The sequence below is a fragment of the Tenebrio molitor genome, chromosome 3 (assembly GCF_963966145.1).
Source record: "Tenebrio molitor chromosome 3, icTenMoli1.1, whole genome shotgun sequence".
NCBI classification, from domain to species: domain Eukaryota; kingdom Metazoa; phylum Arthropoda; class Insecta; order Coleoptera; family Tenebrionidae; genus Tenebrio; species Tenebrio molitor.
Window position 1 is genome coordinate 27,886,558 of NC_091048.1, and position 24,673 is coordinate 27,911,230.

Consider the following 24,673-nt stretch of genomic DNA (forward strand, 5'->3'; position numbering starts at 1 on the left):
CGTGTTTGATCAAGATCTTATCTAATCTCGTCAGTGGGACAACGAGGCACAGGGAGAGTAAATAAACAGGAGAATAGAGAATAAAAATCCGGTTAAAACGATCGATTTTTTAGCGAGTAATGATTAATGAAATCGCCTTCCTAAAAAGGCATTAAAAACCAGTGCTGTCACCTTTTCCGACCTGTTTATTCCCAACTTGGACAATAACGGTATCAGGGTTTTTAGTATCGTGCGGTTGTCGTATCGGAGCTCTCCTCGACTCGCAGCTGTTCTGTCAGTTTGCTCGAAGCAGTCTCGGCGAGAGCGTGCGTGCTGCGACCGCCACACATTTAACCCTCCCCGCACCCTCGAGTCCAGTGAGTTCGCGACGATGTCCGGGTGACGCGACCATGCTGTACATCCTGCCGCCCCCGAGGACCCCCAACCCGCCATCCCCATGGGAGAGCATCCTGTACTCCGGCGCCGCCTCCAACGGCTCCACGTCCTGGGAGGGCAACAGGAAGCCGCCGCGGGTGCGCCTCCGGGGCCTGCTCCCCAAGAACGAAGTGAGTATCGCGGACTTTTGCCGCCTCCGGCACGAGGAAGCGACCGAGATCGAACGGTCGGATGCATCGTCCTGTCGCGGGAATCAATGGACGTTCGACCGGTTCGGCGCACCGTTGCGATTCATCGATCCAACGGGGTGATTGATGCAGCGGGGGTTAACGTTAACCCAGAAACGGAGGCTGAACGCGGCGGAAAAATCGCGCAAAAAGGACGAAACATGGCCATTGTGGGGTCGACGAAAGGACCAAGAGACTAAATTTAGTACGAGGAATGTGTGCGTTTCGCAGGGACTTCCGAGTTATCAAGATTTGATAATGAGACGCCGAAAAGTGCAGGATTAGCGGATGAGTCACCGGAGTAAAAGGATAAAGAGTCATATCGGCCTGTTTATCGTGGACCATCGAGCGATAACGTCGATCGGCCAAACCTAGATAAGACGAATACATAATTGTCAAGGGTGGATTTTGTTATATTATGGTCAAGGCCATCGCAATTTACTCCATTTTGATAGTGTTGTGTAACAGATAAATTTTTTTATCGATCTCCATTTGTTTATTTAAGGGTCAATGATTAATTCCCCGATCAAAAACGAAATTTTATTCGGTACGTTACGACTGAAAGGGCGACTCCCACGTTTTGTGCCCCGAATCGTTGTGCGTTGTGTGCATCTCTGGATCAAGACGGATTCAATGGTAAATCAAGTTCGCTTCTTCTCATCTTCCGAGCCGCAACGTCGCGCAAGTTGTGTATTTTCAGAACTGGCTAAATCTAATTTTTTACGGTTGTCGGAGTCATTAGCAGCGTAAATATTTTGATATTTTCCATCTTTCAGCGGAACCTTGAAATACAGGTTTGTGAAATTTCAGTCTAATTGCTTCGAGCCGATCGAATCAGACTTCAGGGCTACAGCTTTGTTCGAACGTTCTTTTTTACATTTTGCACAACGCGTACCTGGGTTTGGTACACAACTCTCTAACTTTGCAATGGGCGCAGCATACTGTCTTTTGGGGGAAAATCTGTCAAACGTCAAATGAGGTCGCGCAAACGTGAAATCGGAAGTATTTTTTGCACAAAACGCGACAATGCCCTATTAAAGCGTGCAAATGCAATTGCGGTGACTCTGAAACGTGGAAAAATCGCTTGAATGTCCCTGCGGGAAAGATCAAAGCTGCCAACCGTGTGAAGCGGAAAGTACTAGATGGTATAGCTTTTTGCAGAAGCGAACTCCACTTCGGTAAAATTGTTATGTATACCTGCACCTAGTTAAATTACTTTTGTAATTATCGCACCGTCCTGGAGGTATAATGCGGGTCCTGAGTACCCAGAACTCTCGAGTATGTACTTCCGCATAATTGGCATTGTAAAATACACTTTGCATTTGTTGGAAAGCGAGCGGGGTTGAGTGCGGCTTAAGTGTTCAAAGAAAAGTACAACACGGGGGTGGTATCTGGGATAAAAGGAGAGGCACAAGGAATTTTCAGTTCAGTCCGGAGATGTTTGGTAGACGTCCGGGTGAAGTTTTGCAAAATCTCTTTTCATCTCTCGCGTTCGGATTGGACGATTTCGAGTTTGCCTTAATTGCTAGTTCAGTTTATGATAAGGAAGTAATCATGACGTCCATATTCTCGTAATTACTCATCGCGCAGTCGAGAGTGTTTTCACCGGTGGGTGTTTGCTGAAAGGACTCGCCCGAATAAAAATTCACTTGTGCATCGGATGCATTATCGATGGGACCTGAGAAAAACGGTTGGGGAAGCGATTTTTTAACGGTGAGTTGCAACACCACAACCTCGCAATTACAATCTACCTTTTAACTATTTGCAACGGAATGTTGCGTAATGTCAGAACTGAAAATTCCAACTAGAATTACCTCAAATTAACCTTTCAGTGGTATCGTGAGGTAATCAGGAATTCTCATCGTTGCGATTTTTTTTTTGTGTGTATGATCTGGATGTGACGTTGCCAGTTTTCCCCACCGGTCGAACTTGTCGAATTTATTTCCGTGCGTTACGTACTGTGAGAAACGCGATTTTTCTCTTGATCGACTTGGATCGTGGCAATGTTGCGGCGGCGGCGACTGTGTAATAATAATAATGACACGTTCACTTGACCGACCCGTGTAATTGTCGTAATCGTAACGTCTTAATTTGCTTCGGGAAAAGTGCGACAGAATCCTGGAAAGTTGACAGATCGGAATCGATTTTGATTTTGTCGGTCGGCAAAGCGTGGAAGGCGGCGGCGACGGACCGTTGCACGTCGATCAAAAACCGCGTCCGTAATTGCACATATTAAAAATTGATGTCATGCGGAAATGACCGCGCGTTCGTATTGTTCGGGTCGGCCATTTTAACCCATTTCGCGGCGACTGATGATGATGGCATTATGATTGTCGAAACGGGACGTAAGTGGTCATTTTCGAATCGCGATCGAAAATCGAAAACGGGCTCCGATCGGAAACGATCGAACGGGTGACTACTGTGTAGTCAATTTTTCGCGATCGTCGTCCGTGCGTGTTTTAATTAAAAGTCGATTAAAATGCAAATCGCCACGCGGATAAATAAAACATGCCGTTCGCAGTTGGTGCTGTAGTTTTTTTTCTGCTTTGTTCGACCGTCTCGGGCGCATTTTTATGCAAATCGTTTCCACATCTCGCCGTATCCCGCATCGTAATTAGACTGTTTGTAAATAAACCTACGCACTTTGTGCGTGAACTGCAATGGTGGTATTTCCGAAACTGGGAGGAAAATTACGGTCGACGGGTTGAGACAAAGGAGTTTTGTTTGTGCGTGTCGGGAGAGAGAAAGTTGGTCGGTTTTCGTCAGCGGTGACGTTCTGTTTGGTGTGGTCCTTCGAGGGTGAAGACCGGACCACCATTTTTTTGGCGTTCATCCTCGAGAATTTAATAGTCGCTAGATAATCTGATTTGACAAGGTTCGAAACGACGTTGATATGGTAATGAGAGAATTTCAAAAATTTCTAGTTTTTGTCGAAGATGCTGGTTTTTGAACTCGACCAGTCGAAGATTCGATTTTCTGGTCTGGCGAGGATTAACTTTGAAATATTTATTTTCCAACAGAAAAGGTGCTAAATTTTGTGATTTTTTTATTTTGTCGTAAATACCTCGAGAGATAACTTTGACAAAAAACAAAAAAATTTCGCCAAGGTTCTGGAGTAGTAGGTTGCAGTTATCCCCAAAATTATTAACTGACTTGCTCGATAACAGAATTTGTAAACAATGTTTGTATCACATACATAGTTGATGGGTAGGAAAAAACTAAACCATATAGATGTGTCATATCTTTTATCAACACTGTAATTGATAAGATTAGAAATCTGAAATAGAAATTATTATGTTTTTATTTTTTATTTTAACGTGTTTGTTGTGGCTGTGGAATAGGTTTTGTAGTGAAAAAAACAATTCGTGAAACCGACAATTTCTTTGTCTCTATGTGCAGTGGCGTAACTTCAGGGTCATTCCGTATCAGATTTACAAATCAAAATGTAATTTTGTAATGTCATAAATTTGATTTATTTTCGACGTACCTGTTCGTAGCTTATCACGAAATGGTTGAAATGATTTTTAAAATTATTGGCGAGAGCTATGAACCAGCGTCTGTTGTCATTTTGAAAGTGATATGAAACATACTGTATTTTGAAATAAAACAATATATTTTCCAAAATTTTTATTTTGAGATTCCCAGAAATTCTGAAAAAATTCACACTCGCTTGTTGTGACCGTTGGGATCAAATTTCCGATGGATTCTTCAACATTTCACGTAAAAGTTATTATCAGCACTATCCAGTTGGAATTAAGTAGAGCCTAGGTAGGTCTATTATTATTTTTATATTTCGTAAAATAAGATACAAATTTAAAAGTATAAAATTTAAACTAAATCTTCCTGATTTTGTTCCATTTTTAGGAATATGTACATACATACGTAGATATAAAATTAAAAGTGAAAATTCAAAAATTCGCATTGCCTCATTGTAATCTATAAATATTCACAAAATTCAAAAACACCAAATCGCTGACATCGAGGTTTATTCATTGCTTCAATAAATTATGCATAAACAATAACAACAATATTGGATATGGTTCTCTTGAAATGAAAGATATAACAGCTTCCAAAATGTTTTTTTTTTGCCAGTGGTATGGTATCTTGTTTTGTGAACTCTCCCCAAAAGGTGTCTCATTCTTCCCACTAGCCTCCCGCATAAATAACGTCGAATTGAAATTTGTCTTCGTCTTCCTCAAGTTGTGCCACGCGATTCCCACCGGAGCCGAAATTGTCTCACTCGCTAGTGTTGCGTTCAGACCATAAATTTCCAATAGGTTTCAGATCTGGTGACAGGCCAATATAAAACATCTCATTGAGAATGTCGTTTCTTCAAACCGGGACATCACCCTGTGCATCGGGGCATTGTCCTGGACAAATACGACGCGACGCAACTTCCAAAATCCAAACGCTCTAGTGATGAAACTCGAACTGTTCCGTGGTAGTACTAGCGCCCCCCGTGTTGTTAACGACCCGATCGGTTCCACAAGAGATGTTGCAGAAGTATGGAACGCTTTGCCATCTGAAAAAATGACAGTCGACCATGATGGGATGTGGATGTACAATCCACCTTCCTTCATCCGGGGACTAATGGTATTTAATGAACAGTTTTCAAGTTTCTGCGTTGTTTTTTTCCATGCTAGCAGCATCTAGGTCAAAAAAAGTTTGTTGTTTGTTCTCTCTGCAAGACATCGAGTCGATGGTCCACACCAATTTGCGGCTGGATCCGAAAATGGCGCGGTTCCTTAAAGAGCCCCAAAAAAATATTTACTCGGAACACGTCATGATTCACGCTTTTGCTCGCAGAAGTGGAAGGATGATCGCATTTGGAAACTCCGCGTCTGCGATGCGATCGGTGATTTGCGGTTGGTCTTGAGCTCGCGAGAAGCTGACGGAACGGGAGGTGCGATCGATCGCGATTCGAAATCTAGTTCGATCGAAAAAAGCGAACAAAAAATCCAATTCGGAATTAGAAAAGCGAACCCAACCCGTGTCGCCGCTATTGTCCCGTCGAAACTGTGTCGGTGGGCTGGATCCCGTCGATTCAGTACGGAGACGACCAAGGGTGCCGATAAAGCAATCATGGGTTCGGAGCAACACGTCTCCGCTTTCTCCTCTCGACCGTACACTGTTATTTTCGATCGTGATCATACCGTCCGTGCGAATTTTCGGTCACAATGGCGACGGCGTTGGGTGTTTCGTCCTCCGGACTCGACCTCGCCGGAATCGAGACGCGATCGTGGTGTGGGCGTCGCGTCGCGTCGCGGACGAAGGGTCCCCGAGAAGCGGAGTCGCGAGACGACACATCCGTTTCGGTGTCCCACTTCTGCCATTGTGGAATCGTACAAAGGGGCCCGATTTCGAAGTGAAATTTTGCGGTTTGTTTGTCCATGTTCGAACGCCTCGGGTTCTTTCGTCGTTTTCTCCGGGTCCCTCTGCTCGATTTTCGGCGGGATTGAGTTGTCCGTTAACGAGCTGCGGATGTTCGAGAGCACGTCCAGAAGGTTGCGCGGTTGGTCGTTGAACCGCGAGAGGTCTTTTTCGGTTTTGGCGAATCGAAAATTGCCGAAGGATTTTTTTTTTGTGTTGTTTGGCACCGTCTGCGAAGAATGTTTCCGAGTACGCTCGCAAAAATGCTGAAATATTGCCGGAATTGTTCTTTTTTCAGCCGTGGCTTTTGACTTTTTGTTTTCTTTTAAACAAGCTTTACAATTCGCAAGACCTTTTTTGGTTCATTTTTAGCTATTTAGTTATTTAGAAACGGTTGATGACGCAAAATGTACCAAAGTAATTATCACCCGGTGAGAAACTGTTAGTATTAGATGATTTTTATAACGGATACCACAAAAAGTGTGACACATATTTGTTAAAAACTCTCGTAACGGATTCCCCTTTTTCTGCCACTTCGAAATTTAGTGCGAAATCGATCAAAATCTTTCAAGGTTTCAAGAGACGAGTTTTTGTGACACTGTTTTCTTGTAGAAAAAGTAATATCTTCAATTCTTGTTTAAAGTATTGTTATTGACTGCAACAGTATATTTTGTATGACGAGGTGTATTGTATGCATTGGGGCGGTGAGGGTCATGGTTATACGAGGGAAGAGAAACATTTTTGTGTGGTACACATGCTATTGTTGCACGACCCTATGGGTTTAATCGTAAAAGAAATCTGTGCAAAGACGCGTAAATACAAGCCGCAATTGGTTTTTTCGTTTTGGTCGTAACATGATACTATTTGATGTACAGTTAATTTCAAAATTATAGAGTACACCTAATTTTCTACAGTGTGAAATGCACTTATATTTTTTGTCAATGATCAATGGTCAATTTTGACAAACAAATTCCGAATCTAACCGAAAACGCGAAAGTGCTCATTCTTTCCAAATTAGAAGAAGATCCGGGGGGTAGCCCAGTATTATAAACATTGCGAAGAGCACCGTGCAGAGGATAAAAGAGACAATATTATGGTGTTCTAAAATTTCAGCGACATTTTATGTTGTCAAACTTACCTAACCTATAAAAAATATGACGTTCAAATTTCAAAAAGGCATCTTTACACGTGGAAAAATCTGTAATAAATCGACTTCTTGATTTCTGAAGTGTACTCGATAATTTTGAAATTAACTGTACAGTTGCGGCCATTGAAAAGTGCGACACTAAAAATTGACACATTCGATCGAAATTTTAAAAATTTTACTTTGTAAATTAACTTTTTATTAACGACGTTGTTGTCAGTGTCATCGACAGGTCAACTAGGACAAATCATAAGCACGTGCCAAGTGTTAAAATGCCTAATGTTAAATGTGCAACAATAAAATATTTCTTCATTTATTGTCATTTATGTTTCTCCATTGTACATTCAATAAATTATTCTCTACACAACTGATTCAAATTATTTTAGTGACATTTTATAAATGTCGGTGACTGTCAATTCTAGCACAAATATACAAACCCAAAATTTCTCATTTGTCAAAGTGTCTCACTTTTCAATGGCTGCGACTGTAAGTGGATGCATCAATGACTACAACAAATGTGAATATTCATATGATTCGCTTTTGTTCCTTTGAACATTTTGTATTGTGTTTTTCAAGGGTACTTTTAATTTTCTTGTGCATTCATTACTTTGCTGTTACTTTGACACGGTATGTCAACGTGACAATCCCAATATCGATAAATTAACTGTGTTTTTTCACTACTAGTCTCAGAAGGCGTCATTATTGACTCTCGAACCGACCCCAGAAGTAGAATTTCTCTCCCTAGGTTAATAATAATTTTCATTATTAACCAAGGTCAATAATGAACAGCCGTCACTTAGCAACGAAAGATTTTCGTTGACTTCATTGGTTAAAGTAGACGATTTTCATAGCAACCGTTCAAAAATGAGAACTCGGATCGTCGCATCAGACAAAATAATTTGATTAATAACTATTATCCGAAAGGGTTTTAACGTATCCAGTAGTGGAAAAAATAGTATATAAACCACGGTGAAGAAGTCCCTTATAGCCCTCGCGCCTTGGCGCTCTGGCTATAATCATGAACTTCTTCATCTTGGTGTATAATATACTATTTTACTCGTTTCGACAAAAGTTGTAAAAAAAAATTACTTTTGATCAATAACAAAAAACAAGAAATTAGCTTCGATTTTCACTCTAAAATTCCCTTATTTGTATCCAACCGAGAAAGTAGAACTTTTTTTAAAATTGTTTGTTTTGATATTGACTTAATCTGTATAATTTGTATTCATTTTTAATTGATTAATTATCTTGATTTCTATTGAATTGGAAATTCTTGCATATTTTTTGCTTCATTTAACAGCGACTAGTATTTTGGTTTTTCAATCAAATAAGTGACAACTAATTGTTAAAATTCTTGAAAGAACTAAGATTTCACCGTTCTGATCAAATCTATTTTTACTCCGTTTCTTATGATTGACAAGATCTTGCAAGAATATTTCGCTCTATTAAACAATTTTTCATTTAGAAACTCCTTTAATTTTACAGTTGATTTAGCTTTAATTAGGAATACACAGAAATAAAAAAAATATATGTTTTCCATGAAAATGACATTTAACATCTATTATTTGATAGGTCTTACTTTAGAGATAACAAAGAAGCAAGCACCAGACTACTTGATCATAGTTTTCTTCGAATTCCGGGTATATTGCGTTTTTGATTCTGGTGGGCAATCAACTGTCCATTGTCTTCTTTTGCTGCTTTCAAACATCTGATAGTTTTTTTTAAACGTTCCGTACTTTTTGTGTTTTGTGGCAAAAAGTGTGTCCAATTTTTCATTTGACCTGAACCTGAAGATTATTAGGCGCTACTTTTTAATTTTTCTTACTTCTTCAGTAGTACTTTGTTTTACCACAGCTACCTAAAGAAATCATTTTTTTATATTATGGAACGATGACATAAGTACAGTATTCATTCTGTGTACATATTTCTTTTGTTTAGTACTAAGCCGAATGAATACTTTGGTTGGTACCTGAGTACCCGAAATTTTCGAATTTTGTCCCAAGTAGTTTACGGAATCGAATAATAGTTATCTAGTGGAGATGTGTCTCATCCAGTAGATTTCCTCGAACCACCTCTTTTCGGTCGAAACTCTTTGTCCACACCAGCGAAGTCGTACCAAAATCAGAAGCGGAATCGATTCGCTTCGGCGAAGAAACGCCCGAACCTTTATCTGACGGAACTCGGTCGCGATAACCTAACCGCCAGCTGGTCACTTACTTCTTTTTGGTCTTGTTTGTTTCGCCTGCACGATCATTATAGGAAGAACCGCATGCATGTGATCAACGGTTGAGTGAACTCCGTTTTTGCCGGTTTTATGTTAACCAATTAAAGCTCATGAATCATGTTATTATGGCACTTAATTATGCATGTATGAGCATTGCCAGTGTAGGAATCGTATGTGCCTGATTACGAATAATTACACATGTGGCGAACGGTTCTTCTCTTCGCCGTGCAACGGCCCCGTCGAAAAGGGACGGCGGTTGCATGTCGTGCATGTTGTTGCATGTTGCCCCGTACCCGGGGTTTCGAAACGCCACGACACGCGAAAGAAATCGGGACAGATGACGTCTCGGATCGATGAAACGATCCCGTCACGTCAAAAGGACCCACCTTTTGCGTCACACCGCCGAAAGGAAAATCGCTGATGGAAACCTTGACCCCCAGGTGATTTTTCTTGCGTATTGGCACGCGTTTGACGTCGCCGGATTTTTCTTTGGCCGAGATTGTGGCGCACAAAGTGCGTCCACGATGTGCGTTATCCTTATCGGATCAGATAAGGTCCGCGGTTCTCTCGGCGCGCAACTTTTTCCCATATAAGGAGATACGGATTCTCCGGTACCAGCGAGAGAAAGCATGTCAGATTTTTTAAAAACCAGCAGCGTTATCGAAACGAAACGTCGAGTTGGGGTTTTTTGTCGTCCGATGTTGGTCCATTTCTGGTGATTTTTCACCAGGTCGATGATGAAAGCGGTGTTCCGTCATCCGTGCGATCCATTCGGAGCGGTTCAAGACGGATTGGCGGGCATGAATCACCCGGAGTTCGAATTTTTCCGACTACCTTCGATTTTTGTTTTCGTTATCGCCTCGATGCAACGAAAATATTCCACAATTGCGATTGTTTCCGTTTGATCGACATTATCAGTTGCACTGTGCACATTCGAAGTTGTTGCGCCAGTATAATTATTGATATTCGAATTCTGTTGTCAGGAATATGCTGTGGTATCGCCTGCTTTTTACGCATCCTGCAGGTATCGCAGCTTTTGTGCGCTCCATCCATAACCGTTCAGGGGTCATTACTGCTGTCAATCCTGATCAGAAAGTTGATTTTAATTCGCGGAACGATTTCGTAACACTCCGACAAAACGGTAGTGGTTTTTTCGTCCGGTTAGAGGAAAAGGAAACGTTATGACATAAAACATAATGTTTATTAATCCGGAGTGATTATGCCGACTTTTGTAACTGTGTTTCGTGTCGAAATTTTTTGCCAAATTCGAGTGTCCCAGTTCGGTTGGTCGTCCTTATTCCCGTTAAATCTCGTCTTGTGTGTACAAACAAACAACATAACTCTTGTTGCAGCGAAGTGTGTGCGCGGTGCGCGTACACTCCGTTAGATGTGAATTTATTTGGGGCGCAAACACACTAACTTTGCACAATAACGATAATTTTAACTGTTGTGTGGAGGCCACGTTTGCACAGGCGGAGGTCGAAAAATTGCGACGACGACAAAGAGATGTTCGCGGTGGGACGGGGGGGTTTAGCGGTTTCCAATGGGAAAATGTCGTTATCATTTGACGTGGAGGTGTCAGCACAAATGGGAAATGGTCGTTATCGTGGATCCTTGAAATTTGCATCTCGCGTTCGATTTCCTATACCAGACGGGACCGTCGACCGGCACGTGCCGCACGAAATTGTTTATGAAAAGTTGTAACGCTCGGTATGTAAACTTTTACTGGAACGCGCCTGGATTTCCAACGTTTATCTCTCCGGGGAAATTAAGTGGATTTACTTGTCCGCCCGTCAAAACAAGACGTTCCTTCCAGATTGGTAAACGACGGTTTTTGTTGCAGGACGGATCGACAGGACCGCAAGATGACAACATGGACACGAACCGAAACCCGAAAAGGTGAGTCCGAGCTTCTTTGGTGTTTTGACTTTTTTTTTGTTGTTTTCGGTCGTGATAAAAAATCTAATCCGGAAGGTGTTGCGGTTTCCTGTGAAACGATCGCGCATGTCGTTCCATTACAGTTATGGACACGTGTTCCGGATTTTGAGCGGACAAAAGAAGTGGGTCGCGATTTTCGCACAGCGAGTTGCCGAAATCGACGTAACAAATAAATGTAACATGATGAAACTGGCGATGGCGGCGTCGAATGCGTGTCAGAGCGTGCTGCTCTCGCCGGCCTTGCCGCCGCATAATCGTCGTTTCTCAACACCTCGGGGTTGTGTTAATTGTTGCTGTTGTTGTTCGGCAACGTTAATTTTTTTCCAAGTTGCGCAAAGCGCGCCGCGACTCGCATTGTGCAAATCGGCGGGTACGGCGCGAAAATCGCGCCGTCACCGGACCGAGACGGATCCTTTATCGTCGGATGAAGAGCGTAGTGGGTATTGATTTGGGCGAGGGAAGGACGCGATGAAAACGGAGGAAAAGAGGGATTCTGGGCCCGAAAAGGCAGGCCTTGACCTTTCTTTTGTGATGCGACACCGCCACGAAGTAGGGCTGGGGTGATTCGAGTTTTCGGAAAACTGAGTCGAGATTTTTGAGCGAATGTGGCGAAAATGATTCACGGCTTGTGGAAGTTGCCGATAGCAATATCAGTAGCACAAATATGCGCTTATCGCCGCAGACCAATGTCATCTACAGGTTTTTAGTCTTGTCAGTGGAGAATGTTGTGGGACTGAACAACAAAACTGATTTTTTTTCCACGTTCGTTTACGCTTTAATTTGAAAATGGGTGCCGATGGTTTGAGGTTTTTGATACTGAACACACTTTGACAGCGCTTATTCAATTGAGTTCAATATCACAGCCCCACCAACACCGCAATTTAATTTCAGTCTAGGGGAAAATGGAAAGCTTTGTAAAATTTTTTAATCTCCGTACATAGTATTCAGGCAATTTTAATTTTTTTGTTATGCAAATTTCTTTCGTTTCGAGGCAGTGAAATAAATGTCAATATTTTTTTGTACAGGATTTGACAAAATTGAGCTGTTGTCTCCTTTCAGTTGTGCCAACTGGTATTGTCTTCAGTTTACTATGTATATAGAATTATAGGGATATTTCTTGTTTAACCAACATAGTATGTCAACATGATCTTTGATATGTCTGATATTAGACAGTGAAATGGTTTTTGACATTCTCTAATGAGAGGATGGTATAGTTTGCCGAAAAAAGTAGTAATTTTCATTTTATTCAAGATACATTTTGTTGTCATGCCAGTTGGCAACAAAAAAATCCGCGATAAAATTCGTTGTTATTATTACCTAGTGAAGCTTTGAAAGTGAGAATAACAATGAGTAGGTATTTAATTATCTTGGATGTTGTTGAAGCGATAGAAACGTGTTCCTTATCTTTGTTGTCCGTTTTTTATTTTTCGTTCAGTTTTTTTATGCTTTTCTATTCTTTACTTGTTTGCCCCAATAAATTATTCGAACATCTATTTTCGATTCGTTCTGATATTCTTTAAACTAATATTCCTGCTTCACCAGTATCTTTCGGTTTTTTTTTAAGGCAGTACCTACCAGTACCTACTTAACGATTTTTTAATTTTGCAACTTTTAGGATTTATACAGGGTGTCCCAAAAGTACAACCTTTCTTTGAAGGTACGTCATTTAGGGATGTGGTAGAGTGCTGCAAAAATATTTTTTTAAAATCCTGACCCTCCATTTAGGAAATATACGCAATTTTAAAATATAAAAAAGGCAACGCTCTAACCCGAGAATTATGTACCTGTACATAGAAATACGTAATAGGATTGTATTATTGAATACCTAGGCAACCATTTTGATGACCTTGAGAGGTAACACAACAATCAAACACTTCAACAAAAGTTATTTTATTATAATAAATGTTCAAAATTTTGTCCATTTGCGTCTAAACATGCGTTGGCTCTTTTAACGATGTTGCCGTGAACGCGCTCAAGCATGTCAGTAGTCACCGTAGAAGTAGATACTGAAGTTTTTAAACTATTTTTCAGTACTCCATAACACTTCTAGATGACGCACTTTCAAAGAAAGGCGGTCCTTTGGGACACAATGTATGTACCTTTTCTTTTGTGTCATCATTGTTGTAATTTTGTCCTGATTGGCTTCCATGATTTATTTCGCAGACTAGTAAACAGTTTTTGAATTCTTTGTTGGAGCTTGGTTCGTTATTGTCACATTATGGGAACACCATTGAGGGATCTGTGGTAGTCCCCGAGTGGACCCCTGAAAAATTCTTTCCATTGTGGTTCTGGATTTGGACAGCCTGAACACTCGGAACTCAGTTCCATCTTTACAATAACAAGTCCATCCTGAAGATTTCGTAGACGAGTTCAATTCTTCACGCATAAAAATAAGTTGGAAATGTTAAGCAACGAGAACACGTTAGGCAATGTTAGAAGGAAATAAACGAAGTAGTGTGTACATTTATTAAGTATAAATTACATACAGTTACGTAAATTGGATCATGCATTAGTAACCATTAGCAAAAATGTAACAGAAGTTACCTTCTGAAATTGATACAATGACGTAATGTTAAAACAAACTGTTTTTCTTTTTTCTTCGTAAAAATAGTTGGGAGTTTTAGTTGTCGCGCTGTGTTCTTGAAATGAGAAGGATTTTCATGAACATTACCATTTTAGCAACCAGTGGTGTTGAGTCTCGTTCTCACGGTCTTTTCCTAATGGATCGCACAATTGAGGAAAAACCATCACCGAATTTGGAGCGTTCCACATTTGCCCATCTTCCTCCTCCGCGTCGGTGTTGATACCACCGCCATTACGAAATCTCCTGGGTTTTAATTGTCGAGCGCGCCGCCGACACGCTCCGCGCGAAGTTATACTGATAATTGCCTCATGACAAATCGTTTTTTTTTTTCTTCGGGCAAAATTAATTGTCACGGTGCTCCCTCTATCGTGTCGAGTGAAGTAATCGATTAAGAAACCGTAACACGAATCTGGCCCACATCCTAAATTATATAAGATCGTATTATGTGCCTACGGTTGCTGGTTTAATCGAAACGGACCGAATTCGGCCTTCGCGGTAATCGCGAAGAGCAAGTGGCCTATCACGCGCCGACGTCCTTCGTTCTTTTTTATCCTACGGCCGGGACCTCGAGGTGGATATCAATTTTCCCCGGAGGGAGTCGGGTGTCGGTCGCGTGAGACAAGCGGTCCCCGTGACGCGACCGCTGGATCGCGTTACCGAAAAATAATCGCCGGGGGGGCGGCGGTGGAGCCGTTCTTTTTTCGCGTGCGGCGAATGGCGATTACGCAATTCGAATCCAACATGCGGTCCGAGCAACGCACTCGGACACACCGCCGCAGCTTTCCAAGAAGCATTGTTTCAGCGGACGTGTCCGATAAGCGTGCAGACGCGGTGTTTTTCCTAATCACTCGGAGAGATGGGGGCAAAAAAAGGAAAAGTGATAATTCTCGGAGCAATTCCACTTTCCAATTGTAATAATTCAGAGCGGCGGACAAAAAACGCGACCATTAAAACGTAATCAAGCGAGCCGAGTCGAGGCGGCGCGCGCGCCCCTCCTTTTTTTTTTCTTTTCTTCTCGTCCGCCACCGACCAGGAATTTTAGAAAGGGAACTGCGAATTGTTGACCGTTTCGACGGGCGAGACCGATCTGGGGGCGGAGAAGATCGGAAAACGGACGAAGTCCCGCAGTCGGCGGTACGCCCATCAATGGGCAGCAGATATTCACCGAAGGCGATCGATCGGATGCGAAACGTGGACGGAATAATGCACGGTCCGCGACGGGAACGGTGATGGCGTACGTGCCGGCGAGGACGGCGTGGCCGCAGAAGTCGTCAGGATGTCCTAATTAATCGGCGAAGGCCGCCGACAGGGCGGCAAGAACAAAGGAGGTTGATGCGTGGATGTATCGAGCCGAAGAAGTGTAGGGGTGGACAGGGCACGAATCATCTGTATCGGTTTCTGCTAATTAGCAATTGCAATTAGGCGAAGTGGTGTCCGTCGAGTGGAGGTGGATTTGCCCCCCGGGGGTGGCTCGTTAAAAGCGTCGCAATCAAGGGGGATGAGGGTGGTAACAAAACGGGATGCTAAATAGTAGATCGTCTGATCGGACGCTGGAAACTTGTACTGTAGGACTTGGAAGACGAACGTGAAGTCTTTGATTGTTTCATCGATTATTTTAAAACTTGGACCTTTCTACTTTTTTGTATGTACCATATTTTACTGTATGTATCTTGCGGCCAATCGAGGACCGTTTTTGTCGTCGACTTCCCTTTCGATCGTTATCGGCACCGGGCAGTAGCCGCCGGTGGATACGCGTGACAAAAATGTTGCGGTCCAATCAAAGAGCGTGTTTTCGTCCGCAAGTGACCGCAACTTTAAAGAATCGTTAACGTTCCGCGAACAAGAGCAACACGACCGTCCGTCGTCGTCCGAGCAGCGGTGCAACGTCGAGTTTGCAGATAATGCAGCCCGAGCTATTTAGAATGCGCGCTAAGTGGTGCAAGGGGGCCATGTGCATGTGCGGTGTGAGTGACCCCGCCGTGGCGTTTTCCTCTGGAAAATTCGAGCCTTGTTCGTTGGTGCGGTGTTATTCCCGTCCGCAAGCAAGGACGTGTCGCGCGAACTAATCGTGCAACAATAGTGCACGTACGTGCTCGCTGCACAAATGCATCCGTCGCCTCCCGCAACCATCTGGGCGATTTTGTTGGCGACGCGCGTGGAAATCGCTTTTCCGCCGAATCGGCGGACGCGTCGTTTTATTGGTCCAAATTGGCAACCTTGGCACGTCCATTAATCTCTCTCCGGCTCGTCGTCCGACACGGTGCAGATGTTCGTTCCACCGGAGATGTTTCGCCTTTGTCGGAGATGGCGGAGGAGCGTTCCAAGGTTTTTCGTTCGGGTTGCGTCACGAATTTTTCGTCCAGGGTACGAAACGTACAATTGCGAACGAGAATGCTCTCTCTCCTCCCATCGTCAAATGGCATGGCGGTCATTACGTAAAACAAAGCGATTTCGACATGGCACGGTCGTGAACGGTGAGAATCGTGTCAGAAGTGCATCGGTTGTGTTCGTTGCGAGTAAATTACGTAAATTACGTGGTTGGTTTTTCGTTTTGGTCGTGCGAATGGTAGTTGTGATGGCGGTGGTAATGATGGCGAACGTTTGTACGAATGGGAAGACTGCAACGAAAGGCGGAGATTTACTACCTTCGACGTTGCGTGGAAATTAACGTTCAAAAAAAAAAATAAAGTGATTTTTTTATGTTTCTGTTTGATCCATCCAACCCTTTCGTGTCAGTCCAAATCATCAGCACCACCGTGCAGTGCAAATATTTTGTCAAAAGTAACAGTAACTCGCTTAATTGGGAGAGGTGAACGATTTCGACGACCGTCAGATGATTCATTCAAGAGTCGAGAGATTTGGAGGAACAAACATTTCTTCACTATGCTCCCAAATTCCAACTAGAAATGGTTGAGTTTGACAAGACGATTCCAAATAACCAAGATTTCTTGTCTTCTTCTTCTTGCTCTTTCTGTTGGCATATTGCCTGTTCAATACTGGATTTATTGTTGTTGTTCCATCTTTTTGGTGATATTCCGCTAGGTCTTCTGCAATGTGGTTTGTGGTTTCTGACTATTTTGGATAGCCGATCTTCGGTCATTCTCGTTCCGCTCTCTGCTGCTCCACCATACCATATCGGTGACTTTACATTCCGCTCCCAATTTCTGTGTTTCTTTGCCTATCTTGAAGGTTGTGTCCTGTTATTATCCGGAGTATTTTAATGTCTTTATTTCGTAGTCCACCTCTTTGATACTGATGTTTCTGATCTTGTTTCGGCACCGTTGGCCATCACCATGCATGTTTTATAGAATCTTATCTTATTCTTCTTATGCAGAGATGTTTATTTTTCCAGATTTTTTGTTTGAGATGTCCCGAGATGACCGCTGCTGTATTAGCTTCTTGTCTGACATCTTCAATGTAACTGCCGGAGCCAAGATAATTAAAAGATGTGACTTGTCCGATGGTGGTATTGTCTACTGCGAGTTTGCATCGAAGCAGGTCTTTTGATTTTAGCTTCTCGTGGAGATCTTCGTGTTGTCTTTTTCTGCTTGAATTTTGAAGGTGTGCAGTATTCGTTGTGGGTCGTCTTCACTTTCCGACGTGAGTGTGGCGTCATCCGCATAGCACACAATCTTCATTCTATTTTGTATTATTGTGTTAAATAAGAGTGGGCTGAGACTGTCTCCTTGTTTTGTTATCGTTTGAATTTTTTTTGTTTGTTCTAATCCTGTTTGTTTAATTTCCGTAACGTTTTTCGCTCGCTTCTGTTTTATCGCCGTTCATTTACTTTTTCCTCTGCAAAACACCATTACCGTTCGTCATTCGTGCGGATCAACTTCGGTATTATGACTAATTGAAAACGTATAAATCGTCTTTAAATCTGTATTTAAATGATTATCGACGGCAGCATTGGACGCAATCAGTAATAAAGTTGCATGTAATCGTCGTAACTTTCCAAGTTACGGTGCGGCAAAAAATGCGTGTGAATATGAGCGGTCGCGAGATAGATCCTTGAGGTGTTACCGTCGAGATTTCGAGACACGCCCTGTCAAGTGGAAAAAAAAGATAACGGTCGCTAGTTTCTGTGCGATCTAGTATGTCAGGAAGAGAAGTAATAACCGAAACTTTCCACATATCGGGAAAAAACCCGTATCTAGGACGTTATTTCTTATATGGGCAGTATGTGAAACTGTCGAGCAGCAGCACAGTTTCGATGTTTTCGCGTTGGTACCATCGCGATCGGAACAACGTTCGACCTCGATCGGGGGTTTTGTGAAAATTCGCGATTCGAAGGAGCGGAAGTCGGAAAATTGCGTTTTCTTCTTTCTTTCTTTCTTTCTTTCTTCGGTGGTGTTATTCATTCCTGCAGCGACCGGCACGTAATCGCCTAGTTACGTACTTCCTCTCTTGATTGATTTAATAAATGTCAGTGGAGGCGCCTTTTAGAAAGTGCCTATCTCGGTGGTTTCCTTTGTTCCTCGAGTTAATTCGAGCGAGCACATGAACTCGGCGTAAAAAATCTCCTCATTATTGCATTAGAGGAGATCGTCGGTGAAAACGCCGCCGTCATCGTGGCTCGCGCGCGAGCTGCATCGGCGGCGGCGACGTCTCCTCCGGTGTCGTCCACCCGGAGGTCGGAACAATACGGTTCGATTTCGGTCGGCCTTGGCGCACCGCAGCCCAACAATACCTAGAACGAAATGAATTATTTATCGATGGCGACCGGAACGCCTTTCCTTTTCGATTTTTTTCCGTTCGGGGAAATGTCTATTTTGCGGTCGGTCAATAAATCTGAATGGTTTTTTTCGTCGCCGCCGAGGAAGAAGAAGTCGTCCGGACACATTTTTCGAAATGCTTTTCGATCGTGTCCCGGTCCTAATCGACGGTGCCGCACCGTCGACCGTCGACAATCGGGTCCTCCGGTTTTCAGGTGACGGATGGCGGGGCTTTTCGACACGGTCGACGTCGCGTCCGAGCGAAAGTCGATGTGAAAGCGGCCCCAGAAAAGGCGAGTTCAAAAGGGCAAACGTAATTTCGCGTTAACAAGTCCGTTTGTGTGCGGGAAGGGAGCTCCTGTCTCTCGAAATGTGGAGGCCTCGGAGGAGAGGTCTCCAATTTTTTTTCTCTTGCGGTGTGTCCCCCGTTGAATTGGCGGTGCGGCGGTCTCGAGGGGGTCGGAAGCGGCGGAGCGGTGGCACGCACGTTTTCTGCAGGAAGTGACAACCTCGACGACATCTGTGTTTGTGTTACGAGAGCAAGATTCGAGAGGGAAAAAAAAAGGTCAGGATGAGCGGTGGGAACGGGAATGTACCGAGGAAATGAAAAAAATGTCGAACGACTTACGATGTATAAAATAAAATTATCGAGTGATTAATCGCGAAGATAAGAAGTATTGACGTTCACGAATCGGGCGTATTTATCGGTGACAATTTATAACGAATCGGATGACGGTGTTGTGTTGACGTACCACAAAAATGAGGATTTTGTTCAGAATCTACAGATAGTTCAAGATTTCTGCGGTAAAGAGCGATCAAATTAATTTGTCCATGAATCCGAAATCGTATGTCGTTACTTGAACTCCACGCTTCAATAAACACAGGTTAGATCTTGACATATCAATCGCAAAAGACATACGGATTCAAATCCATGAATGACTCGATTCCAAATTAATTTGATCGCTCGATTTTTGTTGTACGCATTTATTTTACTGGATGTTTTCTTGGGTAGGTAGGTATCGCTGCCACGAAGTAGACTTTTTAAACATATTTTAACTTGTAAATTGTTTATTGAACAATAGTTTGTTCTGTTTTGTTTTTCGAATTTTTTCATCTAATAGAGCAAGCACAAAAATGGAAATCACCAGAATTCTGGTTTGTGCGTGGTCGACTGGTCGTCACCGCTAGAGCAATTGTTCACTTTTCTAACGTCATCATCAGGACTTGAGAGTTGTCACATGAATCGCAGCAAGGATTTTTTTGTTTTGTTCGACACTGTCAGATTTGAGAATTTTCTCCTGTGTGAACGGATTTTGATAATTGTTACAACTTGTCAAAACGAAAAATCAAGCTAATTTTAAAGATTTTATTAAGCGATTTGAAGCCTTTAAAGGGCTCGTCGAACAAAAAAACGTTGTATTCAACTCGTTTTTGTGTAAATTGCGCTTTTTTTGGCGCTCGTGGGCCTTTAAAACGCTCGTTTCACTCGCGTTTAATAATGTCCCACTTGTGAAAAAAAAGGCCCAATTTACACACGAACTCATTAAATAAACTGCTGTTATCTGTCTGATGCGTAGAATACGAACTTGGTGAGCGCGCGCCCTTAATCAGATGGTTTTTGTATTTGTTGTTCCACATAGCAAACAAATTTTTTCCTAAGATTTTCAAAATTTGACCTCTTCAATTTTTGTTTAATTATTTTTGACAGCTAGTTTCTCAGAGTGTTTTTTTTTTAACCGAGTTTCAAACATTTTTTCCGTGTAGATCAACTGCGACTTTGGAAACATTTACAATTTCATAAAACAGTTTTTATGGTAGGTACTTTAAACAAAACGATTTTTATTTTATTTTATCGGTTCAATGAGCCGATGATTTTTATTAACTATTTTTATGCTTTGCTGAACTTTTCACAAATAACAAGGCGATGCGTCACGAACTTTGAATTTTTTAGTCGAAAAGAAAATACATATAATTTTTTATAACGAGCGTTCAGAAAAATCTCTAGTCAAGCAAGCCTTGGTTTCCTTCCTCTTTTTACCAACGCGGGTCGTCTTTTTCGTTGGTGTGCCTGCCATTTTCTTCATTTTCTCCTTTTTTCTTCACTTTGATCATAATTATATTACATATATGTATTATAATTAAGAAATCCGGGAAAACTCTTTTTGGGTGGTTCTAAAATGAACTTTTTTTTTTCCAAATGAATGATTCACGACTCAGCGTGTTGGCCGAAAAATGACGTTCGACAATTGATGAAGCTACGCCATACGTCAACGGAAACAAAAGCAAGCACAGGCCGCGTGACGTTTGATTCTTCGTGTGCTTTTAACGTTTTCCGAATAAAGTTTCTGAAGCTCTTTTGTTTTTGCCGTAACAATATGAATATTTTGCTATTTCAGCGTTTAGTTCACGTTATCGATCAAAACCTTTGTTTTCAACGTTTTACTCGGGCTTTTGTTCTGGTTTTTCATAACGTCCAATTTGAAATATCAGCAGTTTCCTTTCATTTGCATGCAAACTACCGCTAAAGCTTGAAACGACCATTTTAGGCGCCACAAGACTCACCCTCCACATAATAATTACATAATTTTTGAGGTCGTTCCAAGGAAGAAAGTGGAAAACACAGTGGCGTAACAGTTATTTTTTTTAAAAAGCAAATTTTTTTTCGAAGTTTGTTTTTGAATTCTAGCGGAAGAGATACATAATTCAGACCTGTCACAGTTCTGAAAGTAATTGTGTTCGTAGAATGTTGGCGAGATGCGTAATGATTAAAAATTATGTTGGCAACACTGCACCGTCGCCATTATGCAGAATGCAAACGGTCGGTGGAGAGTACGATTATTCAAATTTAATAACGACACGACATTGTGCAAGGAGAAGATTTTTGCGGCGCCCTTGGCACCTGGCCCGCTTCCAGCTGTACATACACCATGTAGAAACTTTTAATAGCGTCGTGATGGTAATTCTGGTAACACAAAGCACGCAACCCATTTCCTCGGCTCTAGACTAAACTCCCGGTTTCCATCATCCTTCACCGCGGGGGTCGATTTGTTGTGGTTATCGAACGTGGAAAAGACAGAACCTCGCCTCCCGCCGTCGCCGCCTCACCTGATCGTCGCGACGCCGTCTACGTCACGGGGCCAACGTCCGTTCGGGCAACCCTCGCGTGACCGCCCCCTCGCCGCCCTCGTCCGCGACGATCCTTTGTTCTCCGACGAAAAAATGTCCACCTTTGGCGGCGGTGCAACAGTTCGCACCGTGCCCCCGTTCTCGTCCTCCGGGTGCGTCGAGGGGAGGATTTCCTCCCCGTACGTGCACCAGTCAGTCGGTGGCTCGTTAGACCGTGGTGAAGGCATTGGCTCCGACGGCGATGGTCGTTCACCCGTGCACCGGAGGCTCACCGTGCAAGACCTAACTGTACAAGGTTCGAAAAGTGAAAAACGGACGGAACCACTGGGTCATCGAGGAGGTTCGCTCGTAAATCTCGCAGGTGGAGCCGAGAAGGACGACTCCGGTAACCGGATTTCGTGAGAGCGTTCCACATACGACGCTGGATCGGAGGAGCGGCGGAAAAAATACGAACGGTCTCCGGTTGCAGGGCCGGACGGCCCCGCAGCTGACAAAGAAAAATGACAAGAGAATTTGGGATTTTTCTTTTTCCTTTTTTTTCTCCCCGTGATATTTCGGTGCACGCGACGTCGCTCGTGCATTTTTCCGGCGAGAGGAATTTCGGTTCGTGTTTTTTTTTTGTTTTTTTTTTGAGGAGCCGAAACAGTGTTATGTCAGCGGTTGAAATATCGCCGAAAGAAGTGGTCGAGAGTGGGCTTTGAACAGCTGAGAGACACGAATTTGATGGATCGGTGTCTTGTCAGACTGATTGGATAATAACTGTTGTTTCGGCATGAAATGTACATGTTTTTGTCGTTACGCCACCAAAACGATGTAAATTTTCGAGTGTCACATAAATGGCGAACTGAATCATGATGTTGAGTCACTGTGTGTATTTTTTTTTAAAGCGGCCATTCATCATTTTCATTCGTTTTGGCTTGTTTGTGGTCAAACTGTCCGTTTTGCGACGCAGTTTCTCCTAACGGAATTCGCAATCTTTTTGTTCATCGGAAATAAATTAAAAAAGAAGACCCAGGTTGGATCGCAGGTTCTACACCACTTGCAAGGCTGCTCAGAACGAAAGATGAGCAAATTTGGTTTCGTTGCTTTTATTAGCTAAACTGTACTATTCGACAAGGTATAGCGCTGTCGCAGAGATGAGCACTGTGACTTCAAAATCCATAAAATTGTTGATTTGTTCCTCGGGGGACAGAATTGAACTGTTTTGGGAAACATTATGTTGTGAGCTCTCAGGGCTCGATTTCAAGTTATGGTCGCAAATATATGCCGTTCACGATTATTTTAAACACGCAGGAGGCCGCGATATTTTTTTGTTAGATTGGCGTCAGGTCCTGTCATATGACGTTTCGTTTTTAAATATTGGCATTGTTGTCAATTCCGTCATTAATTTAGTTAATAAGAATTTACCCAGAACTGCCCTACAAATATGTATGTTTCATTTCAATTACAATTTTACGATTATTGTTCCTAATGCGTTCAATTATTTAAAAAATGTACCAACTTGGGAGCAGTGTTCGGTTGAATTATAACCTAAAATAGATTTATTAAGACAAATCACAATACTGCCAACTAAAATGTCAGATTTTCATAGATAGTCCGAATTTGAAATAATCGTGAATGGTTTATTGGTGGTGCAGCGCAAATCTTTGTCCTACACATTAATTACCAATATGCGTCATCTTTCTCTCTTGCGACGTTACCATGACAACAAGTGCGACCGTCGCAAGTCAACTTCAAATCAAGCCCTCAGTTTGCAGTAGGGATTTTGCAGCTTGCCTAAAGGGCGAAGAAGCAGTAGCAGCTGCGCTGGCCTTTGGGATTATAGAACGGAAGAAATTGCTGCCATCAAAGGGTCAAATTGTCGACGGAGTAGGGATTATGGCAATTAATATTATGTACTTAAATTAACAAAATCTTAAGCTTGCTTGACACGATGCTAAATTTCGTAGTAAATTTGTTAGAAAATGAGAGAGACCCTCGACAGGACCAATGAACGATCAGGATCATAGTCTGTCTTTGTCAGATCCTGATCGTTCATTGGTCCTCTCTCATTTACTAGTAAATTTTCTCAAAAATTTAGTATCGTGTCAAACAAGCTTTAGGAGTATACCTTGTGACTAAGATTGTTGACGATTTTTTTTATTTCCCGGTAGGACACAATGTTTCATACTCTGCAGTACCGGTCATGCTAGATAGAGCTTTGGGAGTATGTATGTATCAGAGGTACTGCAATTATCTATGCACGAAGCGGTAAAATCTCGACGTGACAGGGAACACGGCAATTAATGTTTTTTAAATTAACAAAATCATCGATAACAGTTTACGAGTCCGTAATTGGTACATAATGGAAGTGGTTTACTGTTAATTATGTAAATAAACAAACAAAACCGGACGTGCTTGAGAGTGCAAGCGTGGAAAAATTCGGCCTTTTACTTTTTTTTTGCAAACGGCGATAGTAATTAGACAGTACCGAAGTGCCAATGCCAATACCACCTAACGGTGCCCACTCCCTCCACATTCCATTATCTTTTGGTGCAACAGCTTTGGGGAAAAAAAGTACAAAAAACGAAAATAATTCATACAACACGTACACACAAAAGTACCAACGGTACCGCCGCACATGAGCATAATAATCGAACGATTATGTTCGCTCCGTCAGTTTTCGCCGTTGTTATTTAAACATTCACCGCCGCCAATTAATTGCGCAATCCAATTTCATTTGTCCGTTGCGAACCGAACTTTATTTGCGTTCCGGCATGTGGGTCACGGCCAATCGAATTTGGCAGCGAACGTCGCCGTCGACGTCTCTCCACGTCACAAGAAATCACGGAAATCACGCTGCACCACCCTCGGGGTGAAGACCGGTCCGGGGCTACCTGAAACCTGCGTCCACCATCTGGCGCCGGAATTCCGACGGGGGTGGGGTCGGGGGCGACCGGAAGAGGGGCGCGTTTGTTTGGCGGCGTCTCC

The 24,673-nt window shown here is 42.6% G+C and overlaps 1 protein-coding gene across 8 annotated transcripts in view; it reads left to right on the forward strand.

Annotated features, from left to right (window-relative positions):
• Window positions 1–24,673, forward strand: part of ssh (Protein phosphatase Slingshot) — a 35,776-nt gene that overhangs the window by 316 nt on the left and 10,787 nt on the right. For 2 of the 8 annotated variants that reach the window (XM_069043058.1, XM_069043067.1), the window contains exons 1-2: window positions 5,022–5,195; window positions 11,184–11,239. In XM_069043058.1, coding sequence (XP_068899159.1) covers window positions 5,022–5,195; window positions 11,184–11,239 — 230 coding nt within the window. Of the gene's footprint in view, window positions 1–37; window positions 546–1,097; window positions 1,239–2,258; window positions 2,316–3,986; window positions 4,371–5,021; window positions 5,196–10,514; window positions 11,051–11,183; window positions 11,240–24,673 lie in introns of those variants that run through there. The other 6 variants (XM_069043059.1, XM_069043061.1, XM_069043063.1 and 3 more) reach the window with 6 other exon arrangements.